Source organism: Diadema antillarum, unplaced genomic scaffold (assembly GCF_040938485.1).
Source record: "Diadema antillarum isolate AM-2024a unplaced genomic scaffold, OU_Dant_1.0 seq00000837_RagTag, whole genome shotgun sequence".
NCBI classification, from domain to species: Eukaryota; Metazoa; Echinodermata; class Echinoidea; order Diadematoida; family Diadematidae; genus Diadema; species Diadema antillarum.
In genome coordinates, this window is record NW_027271713.1 from 370395 (window position 1) to 392177 (window position 21783).

A 21783-nucleotide genomic window follows, 5' to 3' on the forward strand; every position below is an offset into this window, starting at 1 on the left:
ATCCATCTTTTTTGTTCTTCTAAAACTTCTTTGTACGGCTTTTATCTCTCTCATTACATGACCAAAACAAAAAAAAATGCAACTGTGCAACGCACCATTAATATGACACCACAACTGACCATCTACGACACATCAAACATGAAAACAAAAGGTGGTCTTGGACAATATCAATCCTCAAAAGTCTTTTCTTATTTCCGGATATGAAATTGCCCATCCTCTAGGCATGAAAAAGATTGCCATTGCTGGGTCAGTAACTAAAGCTATACACTAAGCTATCCAGCCACACTCTCAGCTTGAGACTGTTCATTTGTGAATGTTTGTGCTGTCAAATAAAATTGGAGATCTTAATTTCTCTTGAATTGTGTGTTATTTTGGTAAAGAGTTCCTCATTTCATTTTTCTTATGGAGAGTGGGGGGTTGGAGGGGGATACTTTTTAAGCTTTCTCCATTATCTGGAAGACAGAATGACAGGGAGGGGTATTGAAATGTAGGACTTCTTGGATGAGTAAATTTTGTTAGTCAGAAGCAGAAAGTCTGGAGGAGTGATTGTGAATAGAATCAGAAACAAACACCAAATGTGACTGTGCATCACAAAACGAAAAAAGTCGCAGGCACTAATTTTGTGTGAGGACTGAAAATGAGTGACATAGGTCAACCCAGCTAATCTTGAGTTTTTCATATTTTCGGAAAGAGCTATCCTTCTTCTACCTTATTCTTAAGATTGGGATCATGATTCTAAAAGGAATGGGAAAGTGCATTTTCAGCAGTTTTTCTACAACCCTTTTTTTTGTAGAGTAGTGAGATCAGGTATGTTTTAGGCCTCTTTTCATTTCTTGAAATCCCTTGCACACTCTTCACTTTCAAGTCCATCAACTTTTGAAAGGATAAAGCAACTGCTTTTAAAGTTGGCATTAATCATGGACAGAATGTGTTAAAAGAGCACATTTAATTTCAGCCTAATCTGATAATCTTGTCATTGTTGTTGCTTAGGTGGTTTACACCCTGTTTTTTTTTGTCCCATGCATCACACGGCTAGCACGATTTGGTGAAGATCAAGCACTTGAATAGACCCTGTACTTCAGCGCCTCTTTTCTCAGTTCACACTTCTCCAGAGTGTGTGCTTTCTATCCAATATTTATATAGGTTAAAAGAGTCTATTTTATTAAGCTATGCATCATTTTAAAGCTTAGAGTCTGCTCTTTCAGAATCTTTTCTTAACTAAAAATCTGTATCTGGCGACATTTTGTTGGTTTTGCGATGATGGGTCACAAATGTAATATGCAGATTTTTGTTTTGCAGCTGCACCAAATAAGGGTAAAAATGGGAAGCATTTGCATGGTGGATTCAAACTATTATTTATTTATTTATTCATTTATTTATTTATTTATTTATTTCTATTTCTATTTTTTATTTTTTATTTCTTATTTATTTATTTTTATTTATTTATTTATTTATTTATTTATTTATTATTATTATTTTTTTTTTTGGGGGGGGGGAGTTTGGGATGAGGCAAAGGTTTGAGGAATCATAGCAATAAGCTGATACCAGTAAATTTGAATTTTGAGGGTGGTTCAGGCTTGCTTCTACCAGCTGTCATGGCTCCGTCGCACAGAAAGTTGTATTTGAGCGCATGTGAGACGTACACGTACCACTCCACTATTAGCCAATTGCTGACTGGTGTAATGGGAAGCTCGCGTTTGATATTCAACACATTTTTTTGTTTGTTTATTGATTCATCTATATATTTATGCACAGGGGTTTGCAGATTTCCAATCAAGGATGACATTTGAGAGGACAGGGGAATGGATCACCTAAGTACTTCCTTGTGAAAACAGACCAGCATACCGCCCACACAAGAAAGACCAAAATATTGCAACACCATAACCACCCTAACAGCATGCATATTTTTTTTTCTTTTTTCTTTTTTTTTTTGCAACTACAAAATGGGTAGAGGGATGACTTTGCTCACTCCTGGTATCTACTCGAATTAATTGAACATTTAATATAATATGTACAACACCACAAGCAGCCCCCAAAATAGCGTTCTGATACACAGTGTATAATGCAATATGTCATGTGGTTATTGAAGCAAATCCTTTCTAACTTTATGCATAAATTGTACACTAAAGCAGCCGGACATTGGAATAAATGGTGAATATATAATAGTGACAGGGGAGCCGGGTGTATATCTCTTTTTAATACATTCTTTTCAAATTGCATGGAAGAGCAAGTTTGGATACCTCCAAACCTGTACATATTGATTGGGGATGGGGGGGGGGGGGGGGTGGGGGGTCACAAAATGGGAATAGCATAATTGGAAAGAAGGGAGGGGGCAAAGTACACTACAACCCATAAATGTTATATAAAAATATATATACATAGATATAGAACATCATGACGAAACATACAACTGAGGGAACATCGGGAGAGCACATGATGGTGTTGCCATGGTGATGGAAAGACTCTAAACAGTTTTTTTGGTTTTTGTTTTTGCTTCTTTTTGTTTATTTTTTTTCTTTTTTGCTGCAGAAGCTCTGCTCAGGTGCATGGCAGACGGCACTGTGCTGATCTCCAGATATTCCACGGAGGAACTTCAAACATGGGAGTACAGTGGTTGGGTGCAAGATACCGGCAACTCCTTTCATCTTCCATCCATCATTCTTCACCAAAAAGACACGACTGAGTGGAATTTTTGCTCAAATTTCCACATTTTCAGCAGAATGAGAATCACTCTTCTCAAACTTACATTGGTCAGAACTTTCCACACAGATAATCCCTCCAACAAGAGGTTTTCGTACGAGTGTAAGAGTAGAGTACTCACACAACAGCACTCATCTTTGAATATGCTGTTTTTTGTTTTATTTTGCCATGATCCAAAAGTGCAAATGTAGCACTGATGTGTCATTGTGTCCACAGCTTACTGCAAATGAGACACACATTACTTGTACAATCTCTGAGCAAATGGACATGAGGAAAGAGCTGCCAGTTACTGCACCATGCGCAATCTATAAGAGGTTGGCAGGACGATTGTTGTCACCGCATTCCTCTGTACAGTAACAGTTAAACATGTGAGTAATTTTCCGTGTATACACCGCATTGCATTAAAGGAAAAAAAAAGATAGACTAAAAAAATGAGGGACAGAGGTAAAAAAGATAAATCAGAGAAAAACAACCAGCTTCAGAGGTTAGACATCAATCAAGAATTTTTCACCCGTAGAAGATTCCTTGATATGTTGTCTGGGTGGAATGAGTTCAGAGAGTGGGATGGGGAAAGGGGGTGGGGGGAGGGGGGGATATTGCAGGTACCAGTAACCAAGGGAACCAATAACACCATGGCACGTACCGGCACTGATGTGATGATGAGCGCTAAAAGAATGGAGGGGTCCAGAGACGGACTTGGACCGGAATATTCATATATGCATGTATATGTAAAGTTATACGTGTATATTATATATACATGTACATATACATTGTATCTGTGTGGTGTTGTCTTACCCCAACTTCTGATATGATGACATCGGCTATGCTCCCTACAACTGTGATGAAATCAAATGTGTTCCACCCTTCTTTGAAGTAATTCTGCCAATGAAGGCGACACAAAGAGAAAAAAAAGGAAACAAAATACATATATGTAAGCTCTCTTTTTGTATAATATATAAATAGATCAATAATTGGCAATAGACATTAACGGGTACATTTTAACTCATCGAGGATGAGTCCTGAGTATACTCGGGCAATTGTCTATAGGAAATGCATGTTGTAGCAAAATCAAACTGTCCTCAACAGGTTAATAACCCCTTTTTCTTTGCTCTGATTTGACATGGGAGAAAGAATATGACATATGATGCAATCACGTACTCTTTCTTAAAAATTTATGAAGAATCATTTCAAGTCAAACTTGAAAGATATTGAAAAATTCATATCAGCAATTGAACACTCACGCAACTATTCTTCATTCATCGATTACATTTACACTCTCTTTACTGTGCTGGTAGAAAGAAGTATAAACCACAGGTAAGTGTGTGATCATAGGAATAGGATTTCTGTTTTCAAAGACACTGAGACTCACTCTTGGTCCAAATGCTATAAGCTTCAGCACGGCTTCTATCGTGAAGAGAACTGTGAAGGCAATGTTGAGATACTTGAGTATATCCGTGTAGATAGGAGGTTGTTTATAATACTGGGGGGAGAGATTGAGATGATAAAAGAGAAAGTAGACAAGACAATTAGGTCAATCAGGGAAAACTGGGATATCTTTTCTTTGAGAGGCATTCAGAATGTTAGTCAAGGCTATATTATAGAATGGGTATAGTGATAAATCCTATGATCTCACTGGTCGAGAGCTATGTGTTGCTTTTCTACTGGCCATGTGCACGCTGCTTCACGTAGTGGTAAACATATTATTGCACACTTGTAGCAAGAGCATGCGCACTTAATAGTAACAAAGGTTTGTGCACTAAGCAAGCGTTCGCGCACTCAGTACGAGACGCCTATTGGCTAAAACTCATGCATCCAGTGCTTTTTTTCAATACATCCAGGAATTACTGGGTGCATGATTTTGAAGTACTGGATGGATGATTTTCTGGCTCTTGTCTATGACAAGCCAAAAAGAAACGTAACCAGTGAATTTGCCATCGGCTAACATGATAACAAAATGGATTTTTGGCAAGAAAATTGTCCCCATTCTATAACACAGATGACATGCATGTCTTTTCATGCATCAGTCAGAATAGAGTGCATGCGGTAACCATGGAATTTGGCCTAAACTCACTCAGCTTTGCCTTGTGGGTTAAGCATTCCATGATTACCTTATGCACGCAATTCCGACTGACACACTCAGACCTGTGTGTCATTTGTATACTGCATGAACATGCTCCTGAATCACACTCCCTATTCATCATCATCATCATCATCATCATCATCATCATCATCATCATCATCATCATCATCAATTTAACATTATTATCTTCATCACCATCAAATGAATGTCATCAGGGCATCATCGCCACATAACATCACCACCTCCTCCATAATTGTTACATCTACCTGATGGCATATACCAAACCTGCGTTGCCACGGTTACCCACCTTCATCATCAGTGTGCACGTGTTGAGGGTAATGAGAGACATGATGAAGTACTCAAAGCCGGAGGACACCACCAACTTCCAGACCTTGAACTTAATGGAGTTCTTGTTGCTGGGCATGAATCGGTCCACTGGCTTGGCATTGATGCAAAACTCGATGCATTGTTTCTGTGGGGAATGTATAATGCCAAAATTTCACTCATGAATGGGTCAACATGAGATATTATTGAAAAAAAAAACCACCTCATACCGTGCGCCTGCTGAGCACATTTACTTGCACAAGCACTCACCACACTCACCTTGATACTCTCTTGCATCTAAACAATATTTGATGTTGTTGTTTTTGCAATGTGATGCCAGAAGAGCTGACAATCTGGCTTTTCTTCTTTTGTTTTTGATAAGTACATATGATGTATTTTTGCCCAGTTTTGTTCTTTCAAGGTTGTCATTTCTCAAAGCTATTTGCTAATTTGCTATCATCATGTACATTAAACATAATTCAGTCAGATCATTTGTTTCATAATTTTGAGTAGTTCACAATTGACCCTTTTTTTTCAATCAATTGGAAGCAGTGATTTTAAAAATGTTTGAGTTATCACACTTCATGCATAATCATTATGTGTAGGTCAGTTGTATCACAAAACATCCTACCATATAAAAATTTTGCAATAAAACCTAAAATATAACAAGATATCATGATTTTTCTCACTAATTGACTAATATTGACTATTCGAGAACTGTTTCCTGAAAAATCAGCGAAACTTCGAAATGCCATAACTTCCGTATTTTTCTTACAATTTCAGTCAAATTTTTACCGTTGAACTCATAAGACTTTACTCTTTTTTCAATCCGACTAACTTATATTCAGACTGGATTTCCCCTTTAACTCACCTGGTTCTTGTCAATATCCCCATCAAAGAAGTCCTGATCCCCCTGCTCCTGAAAGGTGATGATGATCAAGGCAACGAAGATGTTGAGGAAGAAGAATGGGAAGATGATGAAGTACACAACATAGTAGAAGGCCATCTCGATGCGGTTGTAGGGCGCAGGTCCCATGCCTTCTTCTGTCGCATCGATGGAATGCTTCAACACACTGTGGAGAAGACAGAGAAGGCACAGTCAAACACCATTTCATACATGGCCGGCGGAACCGTGGGGGCCATGGGGGCTCGGGCCCCCCACACCTTTTATGCACCACACAAAGGAATACATAACTTTGGGCCCCCACACTTTTTGTGCACCATACAAAGGAATACATCCAAATAAAGTGTCATCACTTTGGGCCCCCACACTTTTTTTAACCCGGAAGTACGTAAGTGGCACTAAATAGCCTTTTTTTTTCTTTTTTTTTTTGCTTGTCAGCTGAAGAAACCCGGAAATGGAAGGGGAGAGATGAGCTGAGGACTTTTTTTTTTTTTTTTTTTTGCTTGTTAGCTCATGAAACCCGGAAGTGGGCCCCCACACTTTTGAAAACGCTCCGCCGGCCCTGTCATAATGATAGGAATAGCAGAGCCAAGGTACAGTCAATATCCAAGTTCGTTGACCCTATTTGCCCAAAGATAAAAAGTACTTCAAAAATCCACAAAAACTCCTGGATCACTACCAAAATGTAATCATCTGTTCCTTGTGTCATTATCAACCTTCCTGCAAGTTTCATTCAAATCCATTCACAACTCTTGGGGTTATTTTGCAATCAGACAGACAGACAGACAGACAAACAAACAAACAAATGCCAAAGAAAACCTAACCACTTTCCTTGGCGGAGGGAATGATAATAATGCTGATAATAATAATGATCTTCACAATCTTCATGGTCTTCAATATCCCAGTAACAACAATGATAATTAAAAAATAGTAATAATAACACTAAATCATTATCATAGCAATATGATGACAGCAATGACTGAAATGAGAAACCCTTTGAGCAGCCGATGTAAGTTTGCAGAGACTGAAATAGCAAATGTTGGGCAGTTTAACTTTAAAGTACAATACACAACTTCACGTTCAGGTTCTCCCTTACAGTTGAAAAGAATTCAAACATTTGTGACCGTGCATCACAAAACGAACAAAAAGTCGCACCCCTTGATTTTACTTGAGGACTCAAAAAAGGTGAAATGGGTCAACTGAGTCAATCTTAAGTTTTTCACATTTTCTGAAAGAGCTATACTTCTTCTACATTATTCTTTAGTTTGGGATCATAAGATGAATTGGAGAGTGTGTTTTCAGCAGTTTTTCTACAACCCTTTTTTTGGGAAGAATAGAATAATCAGGTATGTCTTAGAGTTCCCTTTTCATGTCTTTTGAAATTTTTTACACACTCTTCAATTTCAAGTCTAATAACTTTTGAAAGGATAACCCTACTACTTTTAAAGTTGGCATTAATCATGGACAGAATGTGTCAATAGGACATATTCAATTTCAGCTTAATCTGATAATCCCCTTCATTGTTGTTGCTCCAGTGGTTTACATCCTGTGTTTTGTCCCTTTCATAGCACAGCTAGGATGGCTGGGTAAAGATTAAGCACTTGAATAGATCCTGTACTTCAGAGCCTCTTTTCTCTATTCACACTTTTCAAGAGTGTGTGCTTTCTTTCTAGTATTTAGATAGGTTAGTGGAGTCCATTTGAATTGAGTTATACATAATTTTAATGCTTAGAGTCTGCTCTTTAAGAATCTGCCCTTAACTAAAAATCCATGTCTGGCAACTTTTTTGGTTCAAGGGCACATTAATTTGTAATACAGTGTAGTGTAAACTTCCTGTTGTATTTTAACCTGTTTGCTACTGAATTCTGAAATCCCCATAGACATTATACACAAGCCACCAGGTTCCCGTAAGGAATAGGTTAATTGCTTTCTTGCCACTTACTCTGGCCATCCCTCTCCTGTTGAAACCGTGAACAGCGTTAGAAACGCCAGCGCCACGTTGTCGTAGTTGAAATCGTAGCGACTCCACACACGGTCCTCACTCCCCGTAATCTGGTCTCTGCTGTACGTGAAGAACTTCCCTCTGGACAGGCAAATAAACAGCAAATGAAAAACAACCAATGAAATCATTTCAAATCAATTCATTCTTTTAAAGGTCCTGTCTAGCTTTGGGGACAGTGATTTAAAATTTTTTCAAGATATGACATTTAACGCATATGTGTAGGTCTGTTGCACCACAAAGCATCCTACCATATAACATTTTTGTGATGAAGCCTGAAATATAAGGAGATATCTGTATTTTTCTCAGTAAGCCATAACTGTAGACGGTTTAGTCTGGAAACAATTTTATTATAACTATTGTTCACCAATACTTAAGATTGATTTTACCTGTTCAAATTTTTACAGTGGTTGTTTCTATCCCCAACTCACATTCTAAAACTATTTTAAAGAAATAAATGCTGGGTTTGTGTTTCATCTGGAAATGGTAAATTATGCTTTAACTTCTGGTACACAATGTTTTCTCTTGGATATTTCTAAAAGTAGGCCTCAAAGCTGGTGAAAAGTGGTGTGTAATCAGGACTCATAATGTCACACTCTCTTCTGAACAGAACCTTGCATACTGAAGACCTCTTGCTTTAAATAACTCTAACCTAGTACAATGTACAACAACAAAAAAGATAGGTGTGGGTGAAATAGTGAAAGTTTAAGAATTTGACATTGACCTTTCACCTTGAGCATTTGCAATCAAAAGTGGATAAGCAAAACTTCCTCCACTCATACATATACATGACCAAAGTTTAATCAGAATACCTCAAAAGGTTTTTAAGTTATGCACTGTCCACAAAATTGATTATATGGATGGCTGGAAGGACAGCATGACAGAAGAATGAATGAACAGCCCCAAAACATGATGCCTCAGACGACACTTCGTGGTGGAGGCATAAATATACCTGGGGCCCATTGCATAAAAGTTATTATTATGGTAACTTTGCCATTCAATGGTAACTACCATGGCAACAATACTCAACAGCCAATCAAAATCAAGAATTCTATGGAAGTTACCATTGGATGGCAAAGTTACCATAATAGTAACTTTTATGCAACGGGCCCTAGAAGTGGTCTCAAACAAGAAAATTGGAGAGAAAGAACCATCCCCCCTTCAACCCCCACCCCCCCCCCCCCAAAAAAAAAAAAAAAAAAACAAATATCAAACAAACGATGGTTGGGTGCTTACTTGCACTCTTCTTCCGTAAGTTTAGAGAAGTCGTTGCAGTAGTAGAATTTCCCCTTGAAGAGTTGGACGCCGATGACGGCGAAGATAAACATGAAGAGAATGTAGACGATGGCGATGTTGGTGACATTCTTGACGGAATTCACCACGCAGTCAAACACAGCCTGGTCGCAACAAAGACAGCAGGAACGCAAACATGAACATCCCCTTGGCAGCAGCAAATCATCTTACCCAAAATGCAGCTTCTGATCAAGGTGTTTCACTCTCTACTTTACTGGTTCCTAAATCCCAACAAATACTTCATCACCGCAGTTTGGTCTTCACAAGATATCGACAAAGTAACCTTGTCATACAGCGTACAGATAGGTAAAGACCATTACAAGAAAAGAGAAAACTTAGAGAAAATGTTAACCGAATGTTAAACTCTTCCTAGGAATATTCAGAAGGATGACCCAGCCATCATTTGTGCTTTCCCGTAAACATGAAATAATTCAGTGGTCAAAGTTCTAGCATTCATGTAATTTGATAGTAAGAGCATTTCACTGCGCCTGTGAAATATAATGATTTTATATGATATACATATACATGATTATAATATGAGTGTTGCATAAAATTCATAAAATATAATACACTGGATATCATCCCAAGACTATTACAAGACCTTGTATCTCAAATGGCATACATCCAATAACCTCCAAACTCAAATGCAAATAATGATTTATTTTAAAACAAACCTGATTTAAGTTCTAGAACATTACAATTATCAATGTAATCAAAAACAATGTTTCTACATTATTTCATATCAAAATTGATGGGGGTTTTTTGCACAAATGTTGCAAAAATTTATTTTCTTTTCTCTCCAAAAAAATGTATGACTTTGAGATATGAGGTCTTGTTACCCCATTGACAATATGCACCATAATGAAATGACGAATTTTTTCTCTTTTTCTATGCTGCGGTTAACTACAAATGAGGTTTGTGTTGTTAACCCGTTAAAGATGAATCCCAAGTATACTTGGGCAGGTGTCTATGGGAAGTGTGTATTGTAGCAAAATCAGTACGTCCTCAACTGGTTACAAATCATGGAGCACAAGTCTTACCTTTAGCTTGGGGACTCGTTTGATGGTTTTCAGAGGTCGCAGCACCCTTAGAACCCTCAGGGATTTGATTGTGTTCAAGTTCTTGGCTCCACTGGATTCGCCTCCTGTACTGCTCGGGAACAAGAAAGTAAAAACCGGCACCAATATTACAGACAAGGTCAAAGATGGAGATGATGATGATGATGATGATGATGATGATGAGGAGGAGGAGGAGGAGGAGGAGGAGGAGGAGGAGGAGGAGCAGGAGGAGATAGAGCAGCAACATACAGTTTCTTATCATAATGTGATCCTTCGTGGAATGCAATGCGTTGTTGCAGATTCTAATGCTGGTTATAATGTCGACAGTGGTATTGATCATGGTGGTAATACCAATAATCTATAGAGATGGTGAATTTTATAAGTAATGATGATGAAGAAGGTGATGGTGATGATGATGATGATGATGATGGTGATGATGGTGATGATGGTGATGATGGTGATGATGATGATGGTGATGATGATGAAGATATGATGATAATGATGATGACATAAGTTAAATGTAGCATCTTTGGCGATAAGATTGTGCTAGGATTATGTTGATTGAGTCAACCACAACTCATAATGACAATTATAACAATGAAGATGATTGTAAATGGAGGCAGCATAATTAATGTAAGATTGAAGAATAACACAAAACATTTCTATATAACAAAAGCTCAATGTTTAAGGCTTGCCTGGAATCATATACACCATGCATAATGGTTAACCCATTGAGGATGAACAGCTTTTGCTATAAAACCAGTGACACCTGCCCTTGTATACTTGTGCCTAGTCTTCAACAGGTTTACATCCATGTACTCAAAGTCCACAGATGTGTCTGATAACAGGGGTGGATCCAGGAATTCGGTAAAGGGAAGGCGCCTTTACAAAATTAAAGGGGGCGCATGCTCCCCTTTTTTTTCCTTTATATTTCTTTTGTTTTAACAAAAAATAAAGAAGGGGCATGCACCCCATGCGCCCCCCTCTGGATCCGCCACTGATATAGACAAATAGCAAATGAGAGTGACGGAGTTAATGGACTGGGCATAGAGTTAGTAGTTCTATTCCACTCAATGTGACTTCTGTATACTTTAATTATTGAATAGCTATGCAAGGCCACAACCATGAGACAGCTATTAAAGCCCTATTATTTTATATTTTGCATATATGCATGATTACATTTTATATGCATGGATTATGAAGGTATGCTGCATTATTTCGTAGCTTTTACTGCTCAACTGCAAGAGCTTTCTTCTGACAAGTGTGTCCATTATCCAAAACAAGTCATAGATATATTGCCTGAGGATTATTACAGATAAAACAACCTCATGGTTTGTGATGAATTTTGATTTTTTTTTTTGTCGTTTTTTTTTTCCTGTGAATTCTTACTACACTGTGAGTTGTTCAGTTGCTCTTGTGAAATATAGGCCTATGTAATCCTTAGCAGTTTTTACAACACGCAATAAAAACTATATCATATGTTTGGATTTTCATTTCTCCTGCTTTCCCGCCATAGATTGAGTTGCCTACACATGTATGCTATGACCAACTAAAATAAAGTGGTATTTCACCACACACAATAGATATGTATAATATTTGTGTACATTGTACACTAACAAGTACAATGACATAGTCCAGAAACCAGAAATATTTGAATATATGAATTTTTTTGGTTTGGTTTGGTTTGTTTTGTTTTGTTTTGTTTCTTTTTTTGCAATGTGGAGCCGATGACCTTTTTTTCAGCGAAATGAAAATTTTGCAAATTGCAACTGGCAGCCAATGCATATAATGAAGACAAGAACTTTCACATTCATTTTAATGCAAATTCAAATCTTGGATCTTGCAAAATATGCAAAATCAAAATGAATGTTGAAATTTCTGATTTTACAGTATAACAGTGTCAAATTTTATTTAGCTTTTTTTTTCATAATTAGTGTAAAATGAATAAAAAAAGATACATTTTAGGCTTAGAAGACAACAGCAAATTTATGAAGTATTTTGTTGTCATTTCTTAATAAACATGATTTCTAAGAGTTTTTACAGGAAACAATCTAATTTTAATAAATCCTTGGTCATTAAGAAATATGGAATCTTACAGTACAGCTCTGTTTCAGGTAATGCAGATTGTGCTTAAGGAAGCAGCATTTCTACATTGTGCAATATGTCTACAATTGCTAATGCTCTCTCACAATGTTTTTTTTTTCTTCATAGTAGGCAAAGTCAGTAAAATCCTATTATATTATTGCTTCATTTTGTATGCACAGCTGTGTTTTCAAACACTATTTATACTTTTTTTTTTCTTATTTCCTACAAGCAAAGAAGTTACTGCAAAGCAGATCGACCTTTATATCCTACTCGTTAATGCAAGATTTATGAGCGGAATATGCTACATGAGCAGGTTTGGGGATAATTTCGAGGTGCTGCAGCATCTTATTACGAAACCCTACCATTGGTGGGTGGCAAAAAGTACAAAAAGAAAAGATATATTTGAGGGCAATTAACAATGGTACAGTGTGCAGAACTGCTGTTGCAGGCACTCAGCAATTCATTTATTTCATCCCATTTGTTTGCTTATTTGTGCATTAAAGGGACTGTACAGTACTGGTTGAGGTAGGGATTCATGTTTTGAACATTCCTAAGTGAGATAATGAAAAGCCCCTTATGAAATATGAAAGAGCATGTAATTTTAAGAAAGATTCAACGTTTATTTGATGAAAATTGGTTTTCAAATGGCTGAGATATCCCAAAAGGTGATAATAATAAAAGGCGACATGCCCCAACTTTATTAGTATCTCTTTGTTTCACCTTGTTTTTGGATATCCCAGCCATTTCAAAACCGATTTTCATCGAATAAACTTTTGATACCCCTTAGAACTACATGCTCTTTGACATCTCATAGAGTGGTTTCTGAATATCTCACAAAACGTTAAAAGCTAAATCTTCACCTCGACCAGAACTGTACACACCCTTTAAAATTAATCAGAGGAAGAGTGTCAAATTTCCCATCAATGAACTGGGGGGTGTTTCGTAAAGCTGTTCGTAAAGTTTGAACGACTTACGAGCGACTGGTGATCAGTTCTTGTGCTGCATTATGGAAATTCTGATAAGTATAGCACATCAGAACTGATCACCAGTCGCTCGTAAGTTGTTCGTAACTTTACGAACAGCTTTATGAAACACCCCCCTGGTGAGTTTGTCAGGGACAAATAAAATATCCTACAAAATATATAGCAGAATTCAAAGGTAACAGATTTGCCCTGCTACAAAAGGAAAGAGAGAGAGCAGAGAAAAAATAGTTAGGTCATCAGCTGTACTGAAGTGGATGTTTGATGCGCTGGTGGTGTATATGCGCTGAATTCAAATTTCCTCTACTGCTGTTGAGCCCTCGTGTTAATACCAATTGATTAGTGCCCCTGCCGAAGAAGATATAAAAGGTTGTGGGGCATAGCATTTTTGGATCTTCATTACCTCTCAAACTCGTCGATCGCACTACGAGAGGTTCTTTAAACGTGTGGTGAAAAACAAAAGGCAACATAACAGAAGGACAAAACACTTTACAACAATGCATCACATTGACACAAATGATGTGGTTACTGGCATAAATTCACCATCACCTACCATGTCTGACTGACAGGGGACACTTTAATGATTAACTGGAAGATGAACTTAGAGAAAATCTCGGAGCTAAGATGAGATGGGACGTTTTCTCCAAAATACGTAATTTTGTGTGATTTTGACAGTCTTTTGGTCAGTGCAATTTGCTGCAATTTTTTAAACATCTCATGAGATTCATCTGTCTTCTTACAATTGCTGAGTCTGATAAAAAAAACAGGTTAAATGCCATTTTCTAAAACATTTTAAAGAAGTTCATTATCAGATAGAGCGAAATAACACCTCACTTGTTAATACATGACAAGACATATTCTTTAACTAATGATTAAAAATATCTGAAAGTTTCTCATTATTTCCTTTGTTCTTTAGCAGTTTTAATTGAAAATATCTCAAACTAATAACATCATCTTAACTCAATTATATTTGCAATCACATCATTAGTTGTCTAACCTCTATGGCCATTGATGCTCAAATTGGCAACACAGTGGCGCATACTAATCATATGCTCTGTAACTTCAAACCACGTGCAGGTTTCAGTACATCATTCTTAGAGGTGTTTGCTGTGTCTCTGTAATTTGTAGTCATCACAGTGATGACTTCCATGCTCACAGCTGCATGGTTGCATGTCTGCTGACTGTTGCCATGGTTACTGTAATTCTTGGAACTTGGAATGATCACAAAAACCTTTATGAAATGGATCCCATTCAGGTATTCATACTAATATCTGTTAATAGACTGACTGTCTATCTATCTATCTATCTATCTATCTATCTATCTATCTATCTATCTATCTATTTGTATGTCTGTCTATCTCTCTCTCTCTCTATCTATCTATCTATCTATCTATCTGTATGTCTGTCTATCTGTCTATCTATCTATCTATCTATCTATCTGTATGTCTGTCTATCTCTCTATCTATCTATCTATCTATCTATCTATCTATATGTATGTCTGTCTATCTCTCTCTCTCTCTATCTATCTATCTGTATGTCTGTCTATCTCTCTATCTATCTCCATTTTCTTTTATCTACTATTTATCAGATAATTCATAGGTCATCTCCATTATGGTTCTGTATATTCCATGATGACATCTGATGATGTGTATAGGTCTTCACACCACAAATTAAAGGACAAGTCCACCTTCATATACATAAGGATTGAGAGAATGCAGCAATATTAGCAAAATACATCAGTGAAAGTTTGAGGAAAATTGGACAATCCGTTCAAAAGTTATGAATATTTTAAGTATCTGCGCAGTCACTGCTGGAAGAGAAGACTACTACAGTGTATGATGCGTACAACTATATAAGGAAAATAAAAAGAGAATTTCACAAAACTTTACTTTTTGAATAAAGTGCACATTTCTTCGACTTGCTACTGACGTATGTTAAGGGTAATATTATTCCCCCTGCCTTCTGAAAGAGAGAAGTCGAGTGTTCTTTTGTTATGCGAGGAAAATGGAAATATGTTGAATTTTCTTTATTCTTTCTTTATATCGTTGTACTCATGTGACATCACAAGCTATAGTAGTCTTTTCATCCAGCCGTGACTGAGCAGAAACTTCAAAAATTCATAACTTTTTAACGGATTGTCCGATTTTGCTCAAACTCTCACTGATGTGTTCTACTAATATTGATGCATTCACTCAACCCACATGTCTATGAAGGTGAACTTGTCCTTTAAGGAATTGTTTCATTAAAATAAGTATCAAATGTTTTTAAATCATCCAAGCTTTCATTTTTCTAGCATCCACTTAATCTGCACCCATCAAAAATCTTTCTTCCCTTCCGTGATGTCATTAACAGTTAAGTAATTTAACAACACCTAATTGCAAGCAATTTGCCACACAGTCTGTTAAAATTGTGGGGAATATGTCTTGGAAATTACTTTCATTACAGCATGCCCTACATTGGATAAAGATTGGATAGAACTGGTAAACTTTTTAAGAACTAATATATTTAATCATCTCCCAAATATGCTGTCAATTCCAGAATCAATTATAATCTAACAATTAAAGAGGCCTTTGCAAGTTCGCACTTAAAACAAACAAATATGATAAACAGCAAAGGGATAAACCAAGAAAAAATCACACTCTACAATATACCTCACAAAAACCAGACAACCCATAAAGAAGGGTGCAACCACAAAAGAGGCATGGTGCCTGAGACTCAAGCGGTTAACAAAATAAGTGCAGGGAGATAACGCTAAATGGGCAGAATGCAGGGTGGTTTGTAGGTTATGCAGTGGCTGATTCACTTACTCCTGATAGATGAAAGCGAATAAGGCACAAACTACAACAACAGCATCTAGAATGTTCCACAGATCTCTCATGTAAGACCCTTTGTGGAAGATGAAGCCCATATCTAGAATCTTCAGGACCAGCTCCAAAGTGAAGATACCGGTGAACACATAGTCAAAGTACTCCAGGACCTTGGAAAGAGAGAAAAAGATATATCATGGAAAGAGAAAAATATAGAGTGAAAAGGTTTGAGTCAAGAAATTATAAGATGGAGAATGTCTTAGCTACCAAACTTGAAGTGAAAGGATAAAAACCAAGAAATCTGTCATCTTCTTCTCTTTGAATTGGGGAAGGATAGATGAGAGAGAGACGTTTGCAGATTTCAATTTCTTCTCAGAGTGAAACACAGGATGAAAGTTTTCGCTGCCATGATATATTGCTGTTATAATCATCACAATTCCTGTCATTTTTCTGATAATCTTCAAAAATTGACAGGAAGTACCTTCGCAAATGTTGTGGTATATAATTTTTCTTATCATCATCATTATCATCACCATCATCATCACCATCATCACCACCATCATCACCATCATCACCATCATCACCATCATCACCATCATCACCATCATCACCACCATCATCACCATCATCATCATCATCATCATTGCAATCATTTTCATTGATATGTAACATCACAAACACCTCAAACCGATAAAACATCATTACTAAGGCCAAATCCTGAAAGACATTTACAGCTTTCATACAATTTAAATTTCATCCGTAAATTTTTCGAAGACATTGTACTGTTGGTTACAAAATTTACCAGAGTGTCAAGAAACCTAGGTCTCTTTCTAAGTTTTTTTTTTCCTGTTATCGTGATGTAAAGTATCTCAGAAAGCAAGCAGCACAGATAGCAAAATCTGGAAATTTTATGGGGGCAATGATTCACAAAAAGCGCTCACCTTGTTTCGTTGGGCATCCGGGTTGACAGGATCTTCAGCGGCAAGGGCGATACTACTGAGAGCGATGACAACCATAATCATGGTGTCAAAGTAGCGCAGGTTCACAACGTAATGGCAGAAGCGACGAACACTGTCAAGAAAATAATGCCATGAATTAATCATTCAAAATGTAATTTTTCACCATTTTTTGAATGATTTAGGTAAAGTGATGGTCACATGAACTTGTGGGTCCCACCTAATAAAAGATGGGACCCACCTTTTATTAGGACCACTTTGTTTCTGGATAACTGCGCCATTTCAAAACTGATCTTTTTTTCATATAAACTTTTAATTCCTCCAAGAATTGTATGCTCTTTTATAATTCATATAAGAAGTGTCTAATCACCTCATTAAAAAAAACTGAACACAGTATGGAATGACTCTATAAAGGGAGTAGTCAAGTACTTACGGGTTAGTTGTGCTGAAGATGAACAGAGAGCTGTACGGAACCATCGGCTTGGGCTGGAATCCAGATTCTTCTTCCGCCACCTCGGATTCTATCATGAAGTCATGGTTACAAGTAGGGGATAAAATGTCACCATGCCATTTTCAATTTCTTACTCTAAGAAATGAAGGTTCATCATTACATAACTATGATTTTCATTAATGAATATTCACTAGCACCTGAAAATTCAAACATATTGATAACACATGATTGCTTTTTACTTTGACCTTTCAAAGATTTCAGTCCTACAAGACCGTCACCACACACCTCTCATATGGTCTCATCTTTGCCCCTAATGGGATCAAATGGTAACAGTCTTAACTTCTGTCAGCCCTTATGGGCCACACTCATGCTTATGACATGCCTCCCATGGATAATAATGTCCATGGTTTCCCCACTATCATTATACAATCATTTAATGTGCCTATATCCCTGATTGAGTAATCTTCTATATCATCCATGACTAGTTCCAATATTATGGTATCCAGTTTCCACGTGTTCCATTTGTTGAAAAGTCTGGTTTTTTTGTTTTGTTTTTTTAATGGGGGGGATTATTTTCATTTGACATTTTCTTTACAAGGTTAGGATAGGGGTAGGACCCCGTACTTTTATGATGTATTTGGAGTAGTCACCTATTTTAGTAATTGGTGAGGTTTGGTGACTGTGAAGTTGAATGCTTATACATTTCAAGTATAAACAACTTCAAAAAAGGTACATGTACTATCCTAGATTTGCAAATGGAACAAATATTCTACAAATATATACCATGCATCATGGTGACATGCATTGTTCATTGAATGAAGTACCCATAAGAACAGGAATTTCCATTCCATAGTTATAACAATCATGTATCTAGCATGTTTATCACGGCCATATAGGTCTGCTTAATAATTAATGGTTATGTTGTCACCTTTAAAACAAATGAGTAAAATTGGAAGTTTTGACATCAAAAAAGTGAATTGTTTATTCTCGCCTTTGCCTGACTTGGTTTCTGCACACATCTCCACAATTAACATTATTGACATCTTCTACACAACTGTCTCAATCATTTACTACCAACAGTACAGATACTCTCATTGTCAATATCACCTGTGTAATTGTCATCATCTTCATCATCTGCACAAACTCCACACTCATAATTACTTCAAAACTATTATCATTGCCATTTTGTGACCATCATCCTTATGATCATGGCTGCAAATCATGCCTTATCTACCATCTTTACTCTTGAACTCCTTGAACCTTTCATGTATGAAAATATATGCCATCACATATCACAGATATTTCCAGGGGGCTTCACATTTCATTACTACCAACTCTCATCCCTCGCTCGTTGATGTTTTCTTATTCAAAGGGACATTTTGTGATTAAATTGGCATAACACATCAGGAGTATTTTGATAATGCACTGAAATTAATGATGTATGATTAATATCAAATCACATTTACTCAACACATCAATGTCATGCAATTCAATGACAAGACACTGACTGGGCATCCTGAGGAGAAAAAAAAAATATGTACATGGAATGATGATCATTCTGTAAAAAGCCCTGAACTTTGTAGGCTTTACTGTACTTGGGCCTAACCATTGCAGAAACACATGAATAAAAATCAAACATGACATTAATGTTTCTATGCAGTACTTGATCCATCTGGGCAACAAACAACCTGCTTGATTGTATCCAAGTTCTAGGAAATAATATCCTAAAGTTGTGATGGTAAGGAGGAGAGAGGGAGGTGTCTATTCATGCAATTGTGTAATGTCATTGAAAACTAAAAACTGCTGTCAATATTGAGACAAACATGTGTGATCTATGCGTAGTATTTGGGAGCAGAAAAAAAAAACCACACACCACTGCATACAAACATATTGGGTCAAGAAAGAAGTGAGTCTCGAGAAATAAAGACCTTTTTTCTTGTCAGAGGGCTTTCTGAGGCGACATTCGCAGGAACACTGACACACACAGGGGGTCTCGCAATTTTCACAGTTTGGACACGGCCATGGGATGCCGTGAACGTTGAGGTAGTGGAAGCACTGCTTGAACCAGCTGGTGGCGCCTGATCCTTTCTTGTCTAGAGAGGGCGGTGTGATTCATGGATCAGGTGCAGTAGAGAGCCATACAAAAATCACAAGGGTTTATTAGAGGAGGAGAAGTCATTGGGGGGAGGAGGAGGAGGAGGAGGTGGAGGGTAGGAGGAGGAGGAGAAGGAGGAGGAGGAGGAAGAGGAGGAGGAGGAAGAGGAGGAGGAGGAAGAGGAGGAGGAGGAAGAGGAGGAGGAGGACGACGGAGAGGAGGGGGAGGAGGAGGAGAGGAGGAGGAGGAGGGGGAGGAGGAGAAGGAGGAGGAGAAAGAGGGAGGGAGGAAGAAGAGGAGGTGGAGCAGGAGCAGGAGCAGGAGGAGTAGGAGGAGGAGGAGGAGGGGGGGGGGGAGGAGGAGGAGGAGGAAGAAGAGGAGGGGGAGGAGGAGGAGGTCATTTGTACTGTAGGCAGAACCAACTAATAACTGCCTCCAAGATTGGTTGAGATGAGAGCGCAAACATTTCAGGCGATGTTTTTATTGTCATCATACTTGAATGTCGAGCCAGAGCATTGTTGTTGTTTTTTTTTTGTTAAAATGCTTCTTCAAATTCTATTATTATCTTTCAATGCCAGACAGGGCCGGATGAATTCAAGCAATGCAATGGATGCGGCCAGCACCTGTACCATGCATGTTAGTGAAGCCTCAATTTGCCATGGCAACGATCGACGAGCACTGGTGTTAGTGGTGGACCAAGTCAAGGAGCATCATTATGCATTCCTTTCATCTATGATGTCACAATGAGAGGAGATCATGTGATCATTGTGCGAGGGATGCGATGCCAGAAAGACAGAAGAGAGAGCTGATGAGGTATATTCCACGGATGGGTGATGATGATGATGATAATGATGATGATAAAATCTTGGGAACAGATTCACTTAACCGGGTAGAACAGGGTCAGAAACAGAATATAGTTTTTGATGGATGCAGAGAAGAAGAGAGACACTCTAAATCCTTCTGCGGAAGGTATACATAGCTGGTGATTCTATTTTCTTGATATTTAGGAGGTATGGCTGCGCAGTTGGCATTGCAGACAGTTTAATGTGTTTATGTATTCTCAATACTTTTTCATTAATAAAATTCAACAGTATATGGCATCAGCTGATTATTGGGAACAAAATAAACAATTGTATTGAAGCACTAACATTCCAACCCATATACAACAAAATCAAATCAGCTAGAGACACAAGTATGATAACACGCACACCCCATGGCAGGGAAAAGCTACTATGTATAAATATTGTGTTAGAAAAATACAATTTCTAAAGCAATTGAATAGTTTAGAAAGCTTAACTTGCTAAATTTACTAGAGTGACCTAGTTCAAAATGTGTAAATTTTCTTTACTCTAAATATTTTTGATGATATGAAATAAGAATTTTCTTGTAAGGCTAAATAAAACATATTTCAAGTTTATATAGTTAGAGCTCTGTGTTCAACCTTGGATGGAACTTCCCCTGTTCAAGATGATTAGGTTTTGGATTTGGTGTCAGAGACAGTTATCCCTTTCTCCTGACATCTTCCCTTTTTTGACAAATATTACAACAAAAAATATATGTGCAAAAAATTAATAGAAATAATTGGATGTCAATCAAAGTAACATTTCTTCCAGCAAGATTTTTTTTTTTCAAATGACAGTCATGTGCATGCATGCTTGCAGGGTATACACGGAAGTTATTCATGTTTGCCATATGATACTCTAGGACTTGGATTTCTAAGTTCTACCTCTGACTACAAAGCTAGTATGACGGTATGACCTAGTGTAAATTGTGCTTTAGTATCATCATTACTTTCAAAGGGCAATTTCAGGTAGGATGAATCTCACTAAGCTTTTGAATTGTTAGTGATTTTTGCAGGTTGTGAATAAAACTTGGTTATGTCCTCATGAAATGTAAAATTCTGTGGGCATGAATCCATGTGGCTATGAAAGTGAGATAGGTCCAGTAGAAAACCCAATCTTTCTATGAAGTACAGTTAAGATAGCAGATGTACTATGACTGAGAAATGAACATAATGAACTACAGTTATTACCTCTTACTGTAAAAGTGGA

At 37.4% G+C, this 21783-nt stretch overlaps 1 protein-coding gene across 10 annotated transcripts in view; it reads right to left on the reverse strand.

Annotated features, from left to right (window-relative positions):
• The window catches only part of LOC139740142 (voltage-dependent calcium channel type A subunit alpha-1-like), a 280936-nt gene that overhangs the window by 85579 nt on the left and 173574 nt on the right, over positions 1 to 21783 (reverse strand). For 7 of the 10 annotated variants that reach the window (XM_071650722.1, XM_071650721.1, XM_071650728.1 and 4 more), the window contains 12 exons: positions 19566 to 19730; positions 17620 to 17707; positions 17172 to 17301; positions 16231 to 16400; positions 13827 to 13859; positions 10341 to 10449; positions 9244 to 9404; positions 7951 to 8091; positions 5976 to 6177; positions 5088 to 5252; positions 4070 to 4180; positions 3496 to 3579 (listed from right to left, as the gene is read on the reverse strand). In XM_071650722.1, the coding sequence (XP_071506823.1) occupies positions 3496 to 3579; positions 4070 to 4180; positions 5088 to 5252; positions 5976 to 6177; positions 7951 to 8091; positions 9244 to 9404; positions 10341 to 10449; positions 13827 to 13859; positions 16231 to 16400; positions 17172 to 17301; positions 17620 to 17707; positions 19566 to 19730 (1559 nt within the window). The remainder of the gene's footprint in view (positions 1 to 3495; positions 3580 to 4069; positions 4181 to 5087; positions 5253 to 5975; positions 6178 to 7950; positions 8092 to 9243; positions 9405 to 10340; positions 10450 to 13826; positions 13860 to 16230; positions 16401 to 17171; positions 17302 to 17619; positions 17708 to 19565; positions 19731 to 21783) is intronic. The other 3 variants (XM_071650731.1, XM_071650723.1, XM_071650727.1) reach the window with 2 other exon arrangements.